Below are 20,245 nucleotides of genomic sequence, written 5' to 3' on the forward strand. Positions count from 1 at the left end.
CATATTCACAGACTTCTGTTTTGCAGGTACTATTTTGGAAGTTGATTTAAGACATTTTAACAACAATTAGCCGAAGGCCTTATTTTTTTATGAATTTGATGCCTTTCAAAAACGTTTAAGCATCAGCGGGCCATGAAAGGAGCGTCCACGCCGCGGCCCTGGGAGTATTGACGAGATCGACAAGATCAACTAGATCGACTAGATACTGCTAATCCTATCACCACTGCAAGCAACAGTTACAAGCTACAACACAGCCACAAGCTACGCTAGCCGCAAGCTAGTTTGCACAAGCTACACTACAAGCTACGCTGAAAGCTGTAAGTAAGCCACAGAACACCAAGAGAAAACATCATGCCTGGAGATAGACACAAAGGACGATGCCGTAAACGAGGGACCCCTCAAGACCGGCACTGACAGTCATATCTGTGAACATTGAAGGGTTCTCCTCTGCAAAACAAACCATCTTAGCCGACCTATGCAGCAAGCGGACTTGGCAGAGTTTTATGAGAAGGGACAGCAATGTGTTCAGCTGTGGCTGAACCACATCTAACCAAGCCCTGGAACTGACTGCCTTGTGGACACGATAAGAAGAAGAAGCGGGACCTGTACTGACTTTCATCATATAACTGCAAATTCAGTCCACGAGTTATAATCATTGATTTCAAGTCTCTAATAGACACTAAAGTATTTTAAAAGACAAGCTAACGATTGGCTAACCTTTTCACTAAAGTAAAGGGAAGTATCTTCATAAAGTTATCTTCCTCTTCAGGGGAATTTTGACATATTTCGTTTTTGACTTGTTGTATTTTGTTTCAGGGTTACTGACACTGAGTTTGAGAAAAATGCTTTAATACTTTGATTCGAGGTTTGTTTTTAACTTTCCCTTTTTTACATTCAATTATTTCATTGAAGAGAAAGCAGTTTTGGTGCTCTGGAAAGGTTGACATTGAGAGCTCTTAGCTGACGGCAGTCAATACATTTTATTATTCTCCTGACCCTTTAGGGATTAGACTTTAACACATTTTGAAAAGGCATTACTGCTTGACAGATATCCATTATAAGCTTGTTCAAGGACTGAAGATTTAATAAAAGAAGCTCAGGCCAGACTAATAAAAGACAAAACAACTAGTGTGACTCAGGCGACTTTATACGGCTCTACTACTCGTCTTCCATTGTCCGCCACAAACAGTTTTTGTGTGTGTTTTCTCAAATGTCCTTGGGTTAAGAACTGACACCTAACATTATAATAAAGTAAGGTCAGTCAAAAGGCAGTACAGACAAAGTGTGGCAGAAGCAGTTTATTTTCCCTGCATAGCTGAAACGTTCCCTTGATAATGATATCACTGATAATATCATAATTGAATTCGGTGTATTTAAATGAAGTATTTGAAATGTGTGTTTATCTCCGCAGTGCTCTGTGGAAGAGACGATGCTTTTGTGTCCCCGGACTGTCCATCATGACGCTCTGTGATATTAAATCGTATGTGTTATCATTTTCATTTCTCACATCTCTACCACAGCCTTTCAGATTGTGTGGGCGTTTGCAGTCAGTCAGTGTTTAGAGGAAGTGCCTCCATTTCTCCCTGAATTTTAGTAAACCCAATTAATTAAGGCTGTACAATTTGGAGTAAGACATAATAATCTGCGATTATTTTGAGAGATATTTCAAATGCGATATAATTTGAGGGAGGGACCATTCTTGAAATATTATTTATATTATCATTAAATCATATATTATATAAAAATATTTTATTAAGTCTGTAGAATAGCTTCACGGCAGCACCACAATACTTCATTTGAAATGATATTTTGACATATTTGACCTTAACATAAAACTGTGTATACTGTGTATATTTGTATATTGCAATTGTCCATATTGAAGTTTTGATAACATTTTCATTAATTCTGCAGCCCTACAATTAAAGAGTCATTTTTTAAAAGTAATTATGTGTTTATCCTTTTATATTTTTTATTATTATTATTTCTCCCTATTTTATGTATTTGCGTTTGTATTTAAATGTATCTTAAATCTATTTTAAATGTATTAGATATTTTTAATTATTTAACTTTTCTTATGTATAAAATAATATACATATGAACTGTATATTATTTCAGATTTAAGGAATCAATAAGGCATGTTTCCATGTTTTGTTTGACTTATACTGCCTGTATTGTGTAAGTATTGATTGTTGTGCTTGTATCTTAATGTATACATGTGTCTGTTGATTGTGTATATATAGGATATACATATTGTATACATATTTTTATATATATATTTGTATTTTTGTATTCGGGATTGTGGAAAACGGTATTTCGATCTCTGTCTGTACACACAAACTGAAAGATTGACAATAAAGTTGACTTTGACTTTAAAGAAATAAGTGTTGAACAAACTACATGGACGGAAAAACCAGGTCAATAAAAAAGAAAAGGTAGAAACAATAAATGAAATCTGGGTGTGTTACCTGAGGCCGCAGCTGTCTGTTGATGTTGTTCGGGTCGAGGGCGAACAAGGTCTCCCGTGCTCCGACGTATAAAACCCTCTCGTGGTCGGACAGCGTCAGCATGCTGTAGTTGAACACTCCCTGAACGCTGAACCTCGCCATGCTGTCCAACACATCTGGAGAAAACACACACACACACAGGCTTCGTCACATCACTGATTATACACTCGCTGCAAAGTAGCTAGGGTTCCTCCCCACTGATCTGTTGACAGATGACAGAATCAAAGCTGAGAAGAACATTTCACACATTGGTTGACGTCTCGGCTTATTCGCACCAGCGAGCCTCGCCCACTCCACCGCTGCCACCTTTAGCTTAATGTCATCCATTCTGCTCGCTCTGTACACAGTCGACACACACACACACACACACACAAACACACACAGTACACAGCGTTGCTTTCTTTATTGGGATCAGTGTGTCATCGTATTCAGCTTTCAGACCCACAACCCGTGAGAGCTCCGATCTAACACCATTTACAGTAATCCAACATTGGTGAGACACTTCAAAAACAACCTGTCAAATATACCAGACAAACTGTTTAAATATGGAAATGAGGCATTATGCATGAACTGTTCTCCTCAGCTCTATTTCGCATTTTTTTTTAAACACAATTATGCCATTTGTGTTCGGTCTAAGCACTCTTATCAGCGTCCTTTCAACAGGCCACATGCAGCTATTTTTCAATGGAAACGCTTTAAGAGAAACCCCATGCAGCTGCCCTGGACTACAAAGCTGAACAGGAGAACCAGCAGCGAGCTTGTGAGTAAAGCGTTTCGCAGATAAAACGCCAGATAGCTCCTCCAGGAGTTGTTTGAGAAAAAAACAATTGCTGGAATGTATGTATATGAGCCGGGCAGACACAGGAGTGAAAGGAAATGCTAACGATGAAACATTTGAATGTTTACAACTTGTGGCACTGCCCCATGTGGCTAAATAAATCAGTTAACCCTCCTATTGTCTTCGCCCCCCCTTACTTTGGTGTTCGCGGTCCTGTTTTAACTGCTATTACATTAACACAACAACCATTAATCATCACCACATTTCATTTAACACCCTTTCAAACTGTACACATTGTATCAGAGTACTGGTATACGTGAACAACTGCAGTAAATATACAAAGAACAGACACTGAACATGGATTGCGTGTGCCAGGTGTGATCCATGTGGGGGGATGGGCACATAAGTGCGGGAAATGTGTCAAATGGTTCTGTGTGTGTGTTTGTGTGTGATCCATGTGGGGGGATTGGGCACATAAGGGGGGGACACATCTAGAGTATGTGTGTGTGTGTGTGTGTGTGTGTGTGTGTGTGTGTGTGTGTGTGTGTGTGTGTGTGCGTGTGTGTGTGCGTGGGTGGGTGGATGTTTGTGTGTGATTCACATGGGGGGATTGGGCACATAAGGGGGGGAACACATCTAGAGTATGTGTGTGTGGATGTTTGTGTGTGTGTGTGTGAGTGTGAGTGTGTGTGTGTGTGTTTTATCTGATCCGGATGGTTACTAATTCCTTTTCTTTATCATCTTTGACCAGGAACACCATGCTGTTACAAAGTTGACTAAATCATCCAGAATCCAATGAAAGTGGTGATCAGCAAGTATATGTTCAAATGTCTCCTGTGAAGGATATCACGAAGCTTTAATGCAATCAAATGTAAAACAAAAAAGTTACGATTGCTGAAAGTAGTAAATCGGTCAGATTTGACCCGAAGACGACAGGAGGGTTAATGCAGGTTGCAAGCAAGCCACTAAAGCTTTATGTATCTACTTTTGCAGATGGTAAACTAACGGCATCAGTTTAAGCGGCAAACATATGAAGTTTGAGCCAATTAACACCTCTGCTGATATAGGTTTGACCACCACAGTAAAGTAACATCTTGTTCAATAATTGACATTTTATACTCGATGAGAAACAAAACAACAAATAATGAAGCTGTCAACACAACGTGACTGAAGGTTAAAAAGAACAAACGGCACTTTTTCAAACTAATTATGTCTTAATGAGTTTGTTGAGACTGCCGACGGTACAGCTTCAAGATGTTATTGAATGATTCCAGCCGAACAGAAAGCTTCCCAAGCTCTGTGTTTACTCTACCAACGTGCAGAAGAAGGCGGGCTGAAATGTTCCAGATCTGCATGTCAGAAGGGAGATAAGGTTGTCGTCTATTTACAAAAAAAAGCTGTGCAAATAAACAAGAAAGCAATATTGCACTTGCCCTCCCAGCCCTTGTTTTGATGAGTGACGTGTGCAGAAACAGACACTTTTTAAAATCTAACTGCAGAGGGAAGGCAGAATCTGGAGTTTTAAAGGTTATTGATGAATACAGATTGATTTTCATAATCCGGCATCTGCACAATCACAATCTTATAAATAATAAAGCAAACTAACGGCTTCGAAGTGCTTCGAGTCTTAGAATTAGGTTTTTGATAGAGCCGAGAGTTTGTTTTCATACACTTCTTCGATAGAAATCCAATTAAGAATGGTTGTTTTTGGAATTAAGAAAATCCTGTTTCGGAAAACAGCCTGAATTGTGTTTTGCCTTGATTGGACTGGAGATTGTTAAAGGGCTCCTACATGCATCATTAAGAGGAGAGCAGCTCAATCTGGGCTGCGCAGGCCGCCTTCGCACGACAATACAGGGATTTAGAGGCTGACCTTATTGCAAATGGAAAATGAGATGCGACGTGGACAGAATGCGTAAGAAAGCTCATGAATGGTTTAAATCTGCTGGTGTGATTTTTTGAATCTGTGCTGCACGTCCTGGTATAGATTGCATTTTAATAAAAGCCTAAATGAGGCTTTCTACTCAGATTAGTCTATCACTCACACTGTTAAAAGAATATTAGCCTCCTTGTAAACCCAGCTATTGATCCTGTGATTAAACAGCTGAGTCCATGTGATTGATATCGGGTTCGTCTAACTTGTTGAGGGAGTGCCAATCTGGACAAAGATAATCAACAAATGTTCCCTCCACGGTCCAATCTGCAGCAGGGCTTGTGGCAAAACCAGAGCTGACTTCTCTCAACACATTTTTAAAAGATGCACCCACTGCGTTGCTATCATAAACTGTATATATAAATGGACGTAGTGTCCGTGACGTCACCCATAGGATTCTGCAGAGTTGCCGTGAAGCCCTTAGTAGGCGGAGTCGGCCACTAACGGCTCGACTGTGACGTCAGAGTCTAATCCCGCCTGATCCAAATAAGGGCAAAGAGGCGGAGCCGAGGCGGGACCTGCTGCCTCCGAACTGGAAGTAAACAGAGCTAGCTCAGGCTAAGAAGCTAAGCTAACATGAAATACATGCATACCAAGTTACTGCTAACAGTGTAGTTCCCCTATATAAACGTTACATTCATAATCAAATGAGACAATCTGCAAGAGAATTAGCTATATTTTGTTATTCTTAATGCTTGTCATTCACACGTTGAGAAAAGACAGACTCCACCGCCCGGACCTAACGGAGCCGCAGGGGGCTAGCTCCGGGACGCTGGCTGGAGCTAGCTAGCCCCCTGCGGCTCCGTTAGCTCCGGCGGCCACCACTGGGATAATTGGGTCCCCTATTAACATTTGCTCCCGTTTAGCATTATGGGCGTCATAGCCATAGACTATAAAAGTCTTACCCAAGGCTGAATCATAAACTAAAATCTATATGTATGCATAAAGGGTTACGTCCTTAGCTGGCTAATAAGTAACAAGCTAAGCTACCTAGCACACAAACACCTGCGAACGGGGTTAACATGCATAATATTATCATTTTAGACTTCTTGGAAGGTCTGCTAGTACATTCAAGCGCACAGCACGACATTTTAATTGTCTGGTATTTGTAACAATATTCCCTAAAAGGCACAATCACCACGAACACGGCTAAAGCTAAAGGGTCAAGTACAGTATTATGACTAACTAACGTTGTAGCCTCTATGGTTGTAGCCTAGCAGAGTGGACAAGTTGCTGTTAGCTGACAGTGAGGCATGTACGTGTCCATCAACGTGACCACGCCCTAATTAATGCAAAAACGTTAAGACCTAATATAAATAAAAGGGTCGTGTTAGAAAACAATTCACTCACAGATCCATAATCATGAAGGTGGAATCTAACTATATCGATAATAATTTTTATTGCATCCATGGGTAGAAACATGTTTTTTTCTGCTGTAAAGTTGGGCATTTTAACATGGGGGTCTATGGAAAGTGCTCCTTTCTGCAGCCAGTCCCTAGCGGCCCATGTATGAACTGCAGTGTGTGGCACTTCCGTATTGGCTTCCCGGCTGTTCTCCAGAGTTTGCTGCTTGGTTGCTATTCACTCACACACGAATGCAGGACGCCAAAGCACGCACGCGCACGCACACACGCACGCACGCACGCACACGCACACGCACGCACACGCACACACACACACTGTATACATCACTTCAGGGGACATTACATTGACTTACATGCATTTCCTGGAAACTTATCCTAACCTTAACCATAACCAACACATGCCTAACCCTAACCCTAAACAAGTCTTCACCCTAAAATTAATGATCCCCCTCATGGGGACCTCCAATTTGTCCCCATAAGGGAGGCGAGTCCCCACACATGACTATGTAAACAGATTTAGGTCCCCACAAGTATAGTAATGCTAGGTCACACACATTTTCACTTTCAAGCTAACAATGTCAGCCTCACCTTTACTCACACATACACACTGAGGAAAAAGTGTGATTACCCCACGAGTGCACACCCCCCCCCCACACACACGCACGCACACACTGTTCAAATCCCCTGACTAGCATACAGACAGCTAGTGGTACAGAGCAGATGAGAAAGGAGACAGAGAAACTGATGGTGTTTAGTTTTCATTATCCACACTTGTAGTGTAGTTCTCCCTCTCCTCTTCTTCCCTCTTTCTTTCTTTATCTTGCGATCTCATAACTGCATAAGAATATTCCCTTTTTTGTTTTTCTAAAGCGTGAATATTTCCATTGCTTTGCCGTTTCCCTGACTACTGAAAATAGGAGCAGAAATCCAGGGAGGAATCGGCAGGAACCGGTGATTTATGGTGTGACTAACTGCTCATGTGATGCTGTGGCCTAGTTGGGACTAAGTAGACTTATATACATCGAGCAGGCTCATTGAAGGAGCTGTGTGTGTGTGTGTGTGTGTGTGTGTGTGTGTGTGTGTGTGTGTGTGTGTGTGTGTGTGTCTTTACGAGAGATACATGAAAAGAAGGGTATAAAGTGAGCTTGTTACTGAAACTTAATTAAAGTCATTCAACCTAAAGTAAATCTTGAAAGCTTTTTGGATTTGCTTTAAATACCTTTCAACTCCTTTTTCAAACAATGTGATGCCATTTATTCTTTATACAAAATGCCATCATTACTTTCAACACATCCCTCACCTGACATTTTAAGACCAAAGATGGCGCTACTGTAGCATCAAGACAAAGAAAAACATTGGAGAAATATTATGCAGCTAATTTCCAAAAGCCATGGCACCAAATTAATGTTTCATTTGTTTATCCAATCTTATTTTCCTCCACAGTCTTTTATTGAATAGTTATAATTCAATGTTCTGTCCGCCAGACTGCCAAACCGACTAAGTATGTAAATTAAGCTTTCTATTTCACATTTAGCAAGTTGAGCCTAACTGCGAAACTTATCAGCTATGACCAACAGCAGTCAGATAACATTGATATAGCTGCATATCATATAAGAACAATATGTGTATTTCTAAGCGCTAGCCAATAGAAGCACACGTGTTACATAGTGATGTACATTATTAAGTAAACAAAGCACTCCAATGGAGGACTTACATGTTTTTGAATGTGTTACATCCAGCAACATTAAATCACAGTCACAGATGTACTGTAAGGAGAGACCTAGAGGCCTAGAGGAGAGGAGGGAATAAGTAAGCAAAGGAAGGAAGGAAGGAAAGGGGAAGAGTACTGAGATAGTCAGCTTATTATGAGCAGCCGTGTATAAACATTGGAGGGTTTGCACGGATGAGGGAGCTTGATGAGAGAGAGAGAGAGAGAGAGAGAGAGAGAGAGAGAGAGAGAGAGAGAGAGAGAGAGAGAGAGAGAGAGAGAGAGAAGGCATCCCCAGGGGAGAAGTGAGCACATCTGCTGTGTTCCACACAACCGGGCAAGGCAACTCCAGAGCTCTCACACACACACAGCTCTCTCACACACACCACAGCTCTCTCACACACACACAGACGCGCACACACACACACACACACACACACACCACACACACCACACAACACACACACACACACACACACACACACACACCACACACAACACACACACACACACAACCACACACTACACACACACACACACACACACACACACACACACACACACACACACACACACACACACACACACACACACACACACACACTCCGTGCTGAGGTACTTGGCTATACACAAATCGGTGTACGTCTGAACACACAGAATACACAAATGTATGGGTAAGCTAAAAGACACATTGCATTTGCACGCACGCACGCACGCATACGCACACACGCACACACACAGTCCTGAATGGCTCTCCAGGGTACCTGCTCAGAGACTCAAACGTCTCTCACCAACAGAGGGAAAGTTTCTCTGCGAGTGGCTTGTTTGAAGTGATCAGCGGCTCTTTCATCAAGAGGCAATACGGCACCAGCACTTACCATCTGCCACCACACTGTGGCAGCCCTGAGGCCACCTGCCGAGTGTGTGTGTGTGTGTGTGTGTGTGTGTGTCACTGGGACATACGTGTGGGTTTCCCTATTACAGACACAAGACCATACACACCTGTGGTTCATGACTATGTATGTGCAAGTGAACAAGTGTGCTTTTTGATAGACAGTGTGAGTCCAAATGTATGTTTATTAACTCCATCTGCAGAGTTGAGATAAGTCTGACCTTAGACGTTTTTGATTGTATGTAACTTTTTTTCAATGAAATATTCAAGTCTCCCAGTCCGTGACTTTTCCTGAAAGTGTGTTATGTAGCACCCTCTGTTGTTAAAATGTGTCAATATGAAGTCAGATTGAAAAAATCGCCCAAAGAATTGCCAAGTATACCCATCAGCGCCAGCGGGTAATATTTACCTCATAGAAAATGCAGCGTAAACATGACGTGTTGCTATAGCAACGCCTTTTGTCTACTGCGGTTCCTTATACATAGAGAGAGAGATTGAGAGAGATAGATAGATATATAGAGAGAGAGATAGATTGAGAGAGAGAGAGAGAGAGAGAGAGAGATAGATAGATATAGAGAGAGAGATAGACAGATAGATAGTTATAGATAGATAGATGGATAGATTTGTACCTAAACAAAACACAAGTCTAACACCAATCGTTTAAATCAGCACTGGTAGCGATATTTTATACTTCATGCTATCTGCACAAACTATATCCTATGAAAAGCTTATTGGTATAAGTTTCATCCCTGTGCGATCAAAACTCACTGTTCTGTATGGTAAATAAAAGAACATTGTACCTTGAAAATCAATAGCGGGTAAATGTGTCCCGTTGGCGGTTGTAGGTATACAGCGACCTCTTGCGGTTCTAGCGTTAAAGAGACTGGCGATTAAGAAAAACGTGTAGTTACAAAAAGGTAGGATGGAGGATGGTTTATTTGTTATACTGTTTTGCCCATATGGGACCTTCTGCTCTCAGAATCCATAACCATGTGTATTTGATTCAAATGACGTCTTATTAGGAAGTATTTTAGCAATAAAGACAATGAAGATGGTGTTTTTCAAAGTTACCAGACTGTTGACCAATATGAATCTAGTATTGAACCAAGCCTTGTAATAATATGTTTTAAACCGTCATACCAATATGAAACCCAACCACTTTAACCAGCTAACAAAGATAACATTAGGCGCGTTCACACCGGAGTAATTTTACCCGTACTTTTCCCGTTTAGTTCCGATAGTGCCCGGAATTTGCAGAACTTTTACCCCCATTTTTAGTGCCTGCTAGAGAGGTGGTACAATCCTGCGGAGAAAAAATTACCAATTTCTGATTGGCTGGGCGAATTGCAAACCCCGTAAAACTCTGAAATGTTTTTTGAAGCCGCCATTTGCTGGCATTAGCATTATTAGCATTAGCATTAGCCCCGCGCACCAACGGAGAGAGAATGGCAACACAAAAGAAAACATGGGAGCGGTGGAGATGAGGAGGTGTCAGCATTCTGGCGATTTACTCGGAAGGCTTCAGTAGAAGCTCCTGGGAGTCCCAGCAGCTTCAACACACGCCGCCGTGTGGACGGGCCGTAAACCCAAAGCAGAAGAAGAAGTGGCTTCATTTGCGTAATCTTCCCTCAGGTTACTTAATCCGGTGTGAACGGGATCGGCTCTTTTGTTCCACTAAGTGCTGGGAACTAAGTACGGCAAAATACTTGGTGTGAAAGCGGCTAAAGACAATGACATATAGTCTTTGTAAATAGTGTAAGTTGACTTCAAAAGATCCGGGTAAACTACAAAAATAACAATGTTTGGAATCGCTGCAAACAAGAAATTCTAATCTTCTTAATATGCATGAATGACTCGAAACACACAGCGACAGATATCACCAGGGAAGCGAACAGTCAGGTATGATTTCAGCAGCCTGTGTATGTTTAGCTTCTTTAAATGCAGCGAGAAGGACAGAACATGATTGATTTAGTGTCATAAACACGTTTTGAGGCTATGCGAGACGCTTGTATAATGTGCAAAAATGAACTGGAACCCAAGGCAGCCTGAAGGAATGAAACCCAGCTGTAAGAGCATGTGATTCTTTGCAAAGCAGTCAACAACTCTATTAATACTGGTGGCTGTTTGCTCCTGGAACTCCATGGTAAGGGTATAATGTGCCTGAGTCCATGTTCACGAGTCTCACATCCCGCTGTTCAAACTCTATTCAATTCAATAACAATTTGCCAAGATGAAAAAGTGGAGCTGTAGCGTACACAATAATATCTCTGACATACATGGACAGGTATTTATTTCATTTAAAAAATATACATCAGTGCACTTGCTATTATTCTTTATGATATATTGATTCAGTGACAAACGAGTTAAAGAGATGAATTTCTTGTGCTGAATAAAGCCACATATTGGCTAAGGAAGTACAGTTTACACTTAAAAGTGTTACAAATGAATATTTCATTAATATTTAAACAGGGACAGCTTGTTTCGAGTATATTTGGCTTATGAATCTACTTAAAATCACAGTTTTTCTGCTTATTTCAAGACATTGTTCTCTCTTTTAGCAGCCAGAAACCTTTCCTATTTCAAAATAAAGTTATGGTTTTACTTAAATCAGGAAAAAAAACCTATGAAAAAAGAAGAATTTACTTTTATTTTTTCTTAAAGTAACGTGTTTTTTCCTATTTTGAGAGTGATCTTATAGACATTAGTCCCTTTTCTAGTACTCAGATATCTTTTCTTATTTAAGGAATTCCTTTTTCGTATTTCAAGAATCATAATTTAGTAAATATCTCACTGTACTGGCAAATTATTACAATAACTTCAAATCTGTATCTATCTACTGTTTTCTGAATCGCAGGAATGTCCTGTTTGAGTTGTATATTCTCCTGTGTACTATACATGGGTACACACATACTTGGTGCAACCCTGTGCTGCAGAATGACAACACCTCATCTCTGAGTCCTTGAAAGAGTATCTCAGGGTCACGACACAGCTTCTCAATCCAGCCCAGCCTAACTCAAACTGCGCCAGAGCAAACACAAGTCCACTGTGAAGAGGAGGGGAGAAAAGTGAAGTATAAGAGCGGAGAGAGTAGCAGCTATCTATCTAAAACATAGACAGACGAGCTCTCTCGGCGATCTATGCTCTCGCTCTCCCTCTTCTCTCATCTCATCTCTCTCTCTCTCTCTCTCTCTCTCTCTCTCTCTCTCTCTCTCTCTCTCTCTCTCTCCCCACCCAGCCTCTGCTTATAGCTTCCAACCGCCCAGCCACTCACACACCAAACTATGATTAAAGCCCTATTTTAGGGAGCGCTTTGAAGCCGACGCCGACACAGACAGACAGACAGACAGAGGAGGCTGAGCAGCGCCCACACCGACGCAGCAGACCCTCGTGGGAGCAGGTACCCTCTTTGAAGCAATACAAAAACAACACACAAAGGCACACACACAATCCCACGTGGGGCTTTGTGTGCCGAGCAGATGACAAGTTCACAGGAGAGTCAGGTGTACGACAGAATGAGAGCACGGATACAGAGAAGACATACAGGCGTCTAAGAGCTGCATCTGCACAAATACCTCCAGTCAGCTGTGGAGTCTCTCCGGTTGTAAATGAAGGATAAAGGAGATTTATGGGATTATTCAACACAAGGAATCCACGTGTTTAACTCACTAGTGACTGAATCAACGTGCCATGAAGAACAATAGCATGAACGCTGATGAACGTATATATTCTAAGCCGAATAATTAGGCGTCTCTTCCAATACCTAAGCCACAAACAGTCATGGCAATAGAGCGATACAATTCAGCAGAAATGGGCGAGAGAGATGAAGGGATGGGAGAGTGGGAGGAGAGGAAGTGGGAAAAGTGGATTAACACAGCAACGGCACAAGTGAGCCCGATGGGGGGATGGTTTTAGGGGGGGGGGGGTTGGATGATGAAACAGCCTGCCTCAGTGGGGGGTCGCCTTTGCTGTCTTCAACAAGCAGAACAAACGGAGAGCTGGTTGATGCCACAAGTGAGCTTTTTCCATTCCAGCGTCATTTTTCAGTGTGACTGGTAGCAACACACACTCGCGCACACACACACACACACACACACACACACACACACACACACACACACACACACACACACACACACACACACACACACACACACACACACACACACACACACACACACACACACACACACACACACACACACACACACACACACACACACACACACACACACACACACACACACACACAGAGAGAGATAGACGAGAGCCCGTGGATTTGACACAAATGACAAGTATGTTGTGATTCAGAGGAAGGGGGAATTCTTCTTCAAGACACGACAAATCTGTAAAGACTATGGAAGAAGACACTGAAACCCAGCATGGAAATGATAGAACACACTGGAAATAATGTCAAAAAGACACAACATAATCTAGGTTTACACAAAGCCAGTGCTACAGTACACAAATACAATTTTTTTTTAATAATATGAGATATCGCCATTGGTAAAGTACCTTTTAAAATGTATTGGGAATCCTTCTGTATGTCACAATACGATTTCAAATTTTGAGGTCCTGATTTTGATTCAAATTCATTCTTTATTCTAAACTACACCTTGATTCAGTGTATATATATATATATATATATATATATACATACATACTCATACTCCTATATATATATATATATATATATATATAGGAGTATGATGTTTTTAAAGACAAAAGGTAACATTTATTAATGATAAACTAAATGACTCAATTCCCAGTGGCTTCAAGAAGAAGTTGACGTTATATAAAAAATATACATATCTACAGGTATGTAATCTATGCATGTTATAAATAAATCATGTTCCTGCATGTGAACTAATCAGATGTGCAATGCTGCTCACATAGTAAACCATGTGCCTATCCTGTATATCAGTGGTTCTCAAATGGGGGTACGCGGACCCCTAGGGGTACGTTGGAGTACTGCAGGGGGTACGTGAGATTTATTTTATGTTAATGAAAAAAAAAAAAAAGTAAGGAAGTTTGAGCAGTGTGGGTTTTATATGAACAGAGTTTCACATATTTCAAAACGAGAAGTGTAATAACTGCAGTTGCCTCCCTGTCAGAACGACAAAGACCCTCAGTGAAGCTCAAGCCCATGTTTCTCTACATTGTACAACTTATTAAAAAGATCAGTTCAATGCAGCTAATGTCGTCTCAGTGTTATTGCATGATGTTAAAATTGGTTAGCCATGAATTTAGTGATGGATTGTAAACATTTGAAATGTAGCATTTCAGTGTTTCTCAGTTACAAAGTTGTTGTTTTAATAAATCAGATACTGATGGTGCAGCGCTGTGCTGTACCTCTTTATATAGGCTTTTCTTCCCTAACAAATTGTGTTTGCGCTGATCAGGGGGTACGTGGCTGAATTTTCTTTTCAAAGGGGGTACATGATTGAAAAAAGTTTGAGAATCACTGCTGTATATCATCAGATGTAAAATGTCAAAAATCACCACTTATTCTCTGTTTATACATATTTAAGATACATGTTGTACTTATATACTACATATAATCGCTTTCCATTGCTTTGTTCCTGTACTCTGCACAGTGACTAAGTGTAATCTTAACTAATCTAATATTTGAATCTTTTGCCGATGACATTACCTTTCCATTTTTGTAATGAAGCTATATGTAAATGCACCCTCCGCCTGTGGGATAACTCGTCACTTCTGATTTAGAGATAAGGATCGAGGATGGCAGTGATTTTGAATATAAGGTCACTGCTTGCCCGGCTTCCACAGGAACGTGCTGTAGATGAGAGCGGCCTTCGAGTGGCATTTTCATTTTAATCCACATGCCAGCACATCCGCTCAGTGTGACAACACAGAGCGATGCGGGTCCTGACATCTGGTCCCAGCTGTTAATCTGCACTGACCAATCAGCACAGGGTCAGGGGATGAGAGACACTCATAGCAGATAAAAAGCGGTGATGAATCTCCTCCCCCCCCCCTCCTCTGCTCCATGTATCCTCCCAGTCACGCACAGCCTCTCTCTGCCTCGCTCTCAACCCCTCATTATTGTAATTGGAGGGTTTGGGGAGATATGGTGGAGAGAGACTGAAGAAAAAGAAAGGTTGAGAGGGAGAGAGGTTTGTGGAGGTCAGAGGCCCGGCCCTTTTCCACTCTCTTTCTCCTCGCTGTTTTTCCTCTATCTTTCTCTCTTTCTAAATCAAGAGGCATGCATTTGGCTTTTCTGTAAAGATGCATGCTCTGCATCAAAGCTGGCGAGGCTTTCAAACAACATATCAAGTTTCCAAGGGCTCTATTTCTCCTGCTCTCTTCACCTCCCTCCAATTTCTTTCTCTTTTCTTTGTTTAACCACAGCTGCTGCTTTTTGTTCATAGTTCGGGCATACTGGCCTCTGTCATTGGGCTGGGTTAGGTGGAGTGTACGTGTGGTTGTGGGTGTGAGTATAAGCTGGGCATGAGAAAGACACAAAGAGAAAAGGAATGAGAGTAAAAGACAAGAAGAAGGGGGAAGATAGCTCTGTTATCAGCTGCTGTGTCGTCCGTAGTCAATGGAAAGGGCCAGGTAGAGGGCGTGGACATTGCTTTAAAACCTATTGGATGCTCCAATCAGCTGTGACCAATTCAGAAAGAGGACGTTAGGACAGATAGAAATAGAAATAATAACCTTGTGTTTAAAGGAGAGGGGATGATAATAATCTATATAGTGATTTTCCCAGTAGGCGTCACCTGACTGAGACTTGAGTCAGTCTCCAGTGTGAAACTAATATTAAAAAGACTGGCACCTCAAGTTTGACTCCATAACTTTTTTGAAAGGAGAACTGACATCTTACAAAAGTTGAATTCACAAGTTATATAAAGACGAGTTTGCTCTATTCAGATACAACTTTTACAAAAAAATCATATTCTTTTGCCAGGGTTCCCAAAGCTTATTGAACATTTCAATTCAAGGCCTTTTTAAAGAATATCCAAAGTCTAATTTTGCTTAAATTCAAAGACACAACACGGCATAGTCTAATGATCAATGTTAAATACTGTTGCAGTGACCACTTTGGGAAACACACGTGCAGACGGTGGAATAAAGTGTATTTTCTACATTAAGCAAATTATCTCTATTTTTGACAAAATAATGTCAATTCAAGCACTTTTTATGATCCGCGGCTTAAAAAGAAGGACTTAGTCTTCCCTCTTGGATTCAAAAACATACACGATTACAAGGGCGCATGATTTTCTGACTGCTATAGTGACGTATAAATTATCAGCCTTTCTTGGTTTAAAAAACATCCTCTGGCACAGCTTTGCACTCGGCACAATCTGAGTGGTAATCATGTGTAACCTCACTGTCCATGTGTTATTTACATACTCCTCTTTTAAAAGCATAACATGGCCTCTTTAAATAATACAAACATGCAGCTCAAATAGTCCTTAACTATATAACATTTAGTCCGGTCTAAGTGACGTTTGCTTAACACAACCATGCCCAGCTGCTGTAGATAATGTAAGTATGGACATGCTTTTAGATTGAAGTCTTCCATATGAACCAATGGACTGAGTGCCACGGACAGGATCATCCATCATGTCAGAAAGCGGACTCAAATATTGTTGTTTTCTTGTCTCGTTAAAGGCGGGGTCGGTCATTTTGGAGAAACCAGCTCGAGTGTGGTAGAATTTGAAAATACACAGCCGGAACAAATCTGCCACTTCCTCACAGAGCCCCTCCTCCAACACACACGAACGCGCACATGACCAATGAGGGCACGAGATCAGTTTGTGCCCCGATGGAAGGCTGACAGGCAGGTAGGCCATCCAGTTACTTTAGCCGAGCCGAAGCAGATGATTGGTCGTGCTTTTTACAGCGCCACGGCTTCCACTGATGACATGTTTTTATGGATTTGTTGTCAAAGCACTTCAGATATTCATTGCTATCGGGATGTTCAGAGCATTCCATGGTATATAACAAAGTGTATCTCGAGCCGGTTTCTCAAACGTACCTACCCCACCTTTAAGGGATTTGTTTCCACCAAAATAACATTGTCACAACATCACCCATCCTAAACATTCAGTGTAATGTTTGCATGAGAAGACCTTTAGCAGAAACATGATCAAGGAGAAACTTAATACATTTGAAAAGCAAGCCGCATAACAGTGAAAAAGAACTCCATGCGTTGGGTCAGCGATTAGACAAGTATGTAAATCTGCAGCGCTCATTAGCGGCCACACATAATGTGTGTGCATAAACCGTCTCATTAGGAGCCAGCTGTGATTTCTTCTTTGAATGTTTTGCCATCCAGCAATGTGGCGTGTGCGAGGAATGAAAGCCTAACATTCAAAATGTCACAATGTGAATAGAATAAAAGAAGAAGTAGAGGTGAACAGAGAGGACTTCTGCTGCAACCTCATGTAAGCCTTGTGTAATTGCTGGGCGGGGTAGTGTGTGTGTGTGTGTGTGTGTGTGTGTGTGTGTGTGTGTATGTGTGTGTGTGTGTGTGTGTGTGTTGGGGGTGTAGATATTATCTCTTCAACCATCTCTGCCACACCATAACACACCCAATTCACACACACACACACACACACACACACACACACACACACACACACACACACACACACACACACACACACACACACACACACACACACACACACACACACACACACACACACACACACACACACACACACACACACACACACACACACACACACACACACACACACACACACACACACACACACACATTTCCTGCGCTGCCCCGTGCTCCAAATCCCTCAGACTGCCAGCCTAAGCACACACACACACACACACACACACACACACACACACACACACACACACACACACACACACACACACACACACACACACACACACACACACACACACACACACACACACACACACACACACACACACACACACACACACACACACACACACACACACACACACACACACACACACACAAAGGGGGATTAGATAGACAGACATGCAACTACACACTCTCTCTCTCTCTCTCTCTCACACAAACACACACGCCCTTTATGCCCCCATCTTTTCTCTCATTTTGGTTTTGCATTTCTTGTCTTCTTGTCTCTGTCTTGCATACTCACACTGCATGCATGCAGCAACACACGTAAATGTTGAATCTGAGTGTGTGTGTGTGTGTGTGTGTGTGTGTGCAGGCATATGCCCCTATGCAAAATAAAGCACAGGGTGAACGGCCTGCGGTGTGTGTGTGTGTGTGTTTCTCTTTCTGTTCCTCTACTTTCTGTCCTTTTAAGGCAGTTAGTGACTGCCCTCTTTCTCTCTCTTGCTTTCCTTCCATTATATAGCTCCCCTCTCTCCTCTCATTTCTCCCCCCTCCACCCCCCCCCCCCCCACCACTCTCTTTCTGCAGCTTTGTTTTTCCATTTCGTCTCCCTCCTATCTCCTCCTCAGCACCGTGGCGAGAGCCCATCCATATAAGTCGTTTCTACCCAGTATTGAGCTTGAAAATCTCATTTCTATCCAACCAAGTGGAGAAGCCTGTCAACGGGGAAGATCTCCCACTTATTTCCAATGCAAATCAATTTACGTCAAGATTCTTTATGCACTCAAGTGCCACGCTGGAATCAAGTGTGATGGAAGGGACGCCACCCTCCTCCCGTGTTTCATGACACGGCTTTTATGTTAGGAAGACATTTATGACAAAGAAGTCGAAGCTGCAACGAGGGCAGTTATCTGGTCTCTACAGGCAGATTTATTCAACAGCTTACGCATTAGAATATTTTGAATTTAGATTCTGAGTGCCTTTTTGCTTCTTCCTTATAAGAGCATGTGCTGTCCTCGTTTGCCTTGTCTGGCGTGCGAGACTTTTCTGGCCAAAGTGCAGCTGTCTGCCAACACTGGCTCTGCTGTCACACTGGAGCAATTCCCCAGAGGGTATCGACGCCCTATCGATTGCTTTTACCCCCACCCTCAGCCCTCACATGCCATCACAACACCAGTGACGACTGTAGCATCGAGCGATGAAAGGGACGCTGGGAAATAAAAGGAGAAAGGAGGGGATGCGTGGTAGCTGCATGAGAAAGCTGCGTTTGAAATATCTCCACACCCCACCAGCCGCCTTTCTCCTCAAGAGCGGCTGAAATGTGAGCTCTTTGTGAAAGCGCCATAAGAGCATTTCGAGTTCACACATTGAGCGAACAAAGCAATAGAAAAAGGACGGGAGGAATAAAAGGCAAACAGAAAGGGCAGGGAGAGGAGAGGTAGATATGGCATGAAAGGGGGTAGAGGTGGTACAGAGAGGTGAGAACATATATCTGTGTCCTCGTATTTCCCCCTCTCTTTATAGTATTTCCCTAATCCCCAGGAGAGAGAATGCAACACTTCCATTTTTGAAGGATTAAAAAAAAGCGTATTCCTTAGCTTGCAACAATTGGCATTGTTCAGTGAAGACAGTCGGGCCCGGCTGCAGAGGAGGCTGAGACAGAGAGTGCAAAGGCAGCCGAGCGCCAGGATTCGACTGATGTATTGTTTCACCAGGGGTCGATTACGGCCTCTTTACGGAGATCCAAAAGCATCCACCTCTGAGATGTATTGGGAAATCCTGCCTGGTTGTTTGTAATGGAATACGTTTCTGCAATTACTGGTTTTGTATCAGATTTCGGACCAGATAAATCGTTTCAGGGCGAACTTAAAAGCATCATACCAACAGTCCATTAAATCCGTCTTTAGGGGTTGGATTCGGCCGCAGGAAGGAAATAAATCTAGATACATTTTTTGTGTCAGATTCAACTTTGGTGCACATTTGGATGTTCACTGATAGCAATATGTTTTGATAGCACTGATCTTAAAGGCAACAGAAAGCCTGCTGATAGCACATCTGATTTTGAGCGTTATCAGCGGATTTATAGGCGTTTCCGTGCTTATCGCTGCTTTCAGAATCCGTCAGATTGGCCAAATTGCCGACAAAATAACTACTCCCAAAAGTATTTCTTTAAGTCTGGCATTCACTGCAAAGTTTCAGCGCCCCCTGAGGTCTCACTCCTCGAAAGGTCAGCATTACTCTGCTC

General features: G+C 42.1%; 1 protein-coding gene across 1 annotated transcript in view; it reads right to left on the minus strand.

Annotated features, from left to right (window-relative positions):
• Positions 1 to 20,245, minus strand: part of sema4c (sema domain, immunoglobulin domain (Ig), transmembrane domain (TM) and short cytoplasmic domain, (semaphorin) 4C) — a 61,824-nt gene that overhangs the window by 41,378 nt on the left and 201 nt on the right. Inside the window, 1 exon segment of the mRNA XM_034090567.2 lies at positions 2,466 to 2,620. Coding sequence (XP_033946458.2) covers positions 2,466 to 2,620 — 155 coding nt within the window.

This window comes from Pseudochaenichthys georgianus, chromosome 9, assembly GCF_902827115.2.
Source record: "Pseudochaenichthys georgianus chromosome 9, fPseGeo1.2, whole genome shotgun sequence".
Classification (NCBI taxonomy): Eukaryota; Metazoa; Chordata; class Actinopteri; order Perciformes; family Channichthyidae; genus Pseudochaenichthys; species Pseudochaenichthys georgianus.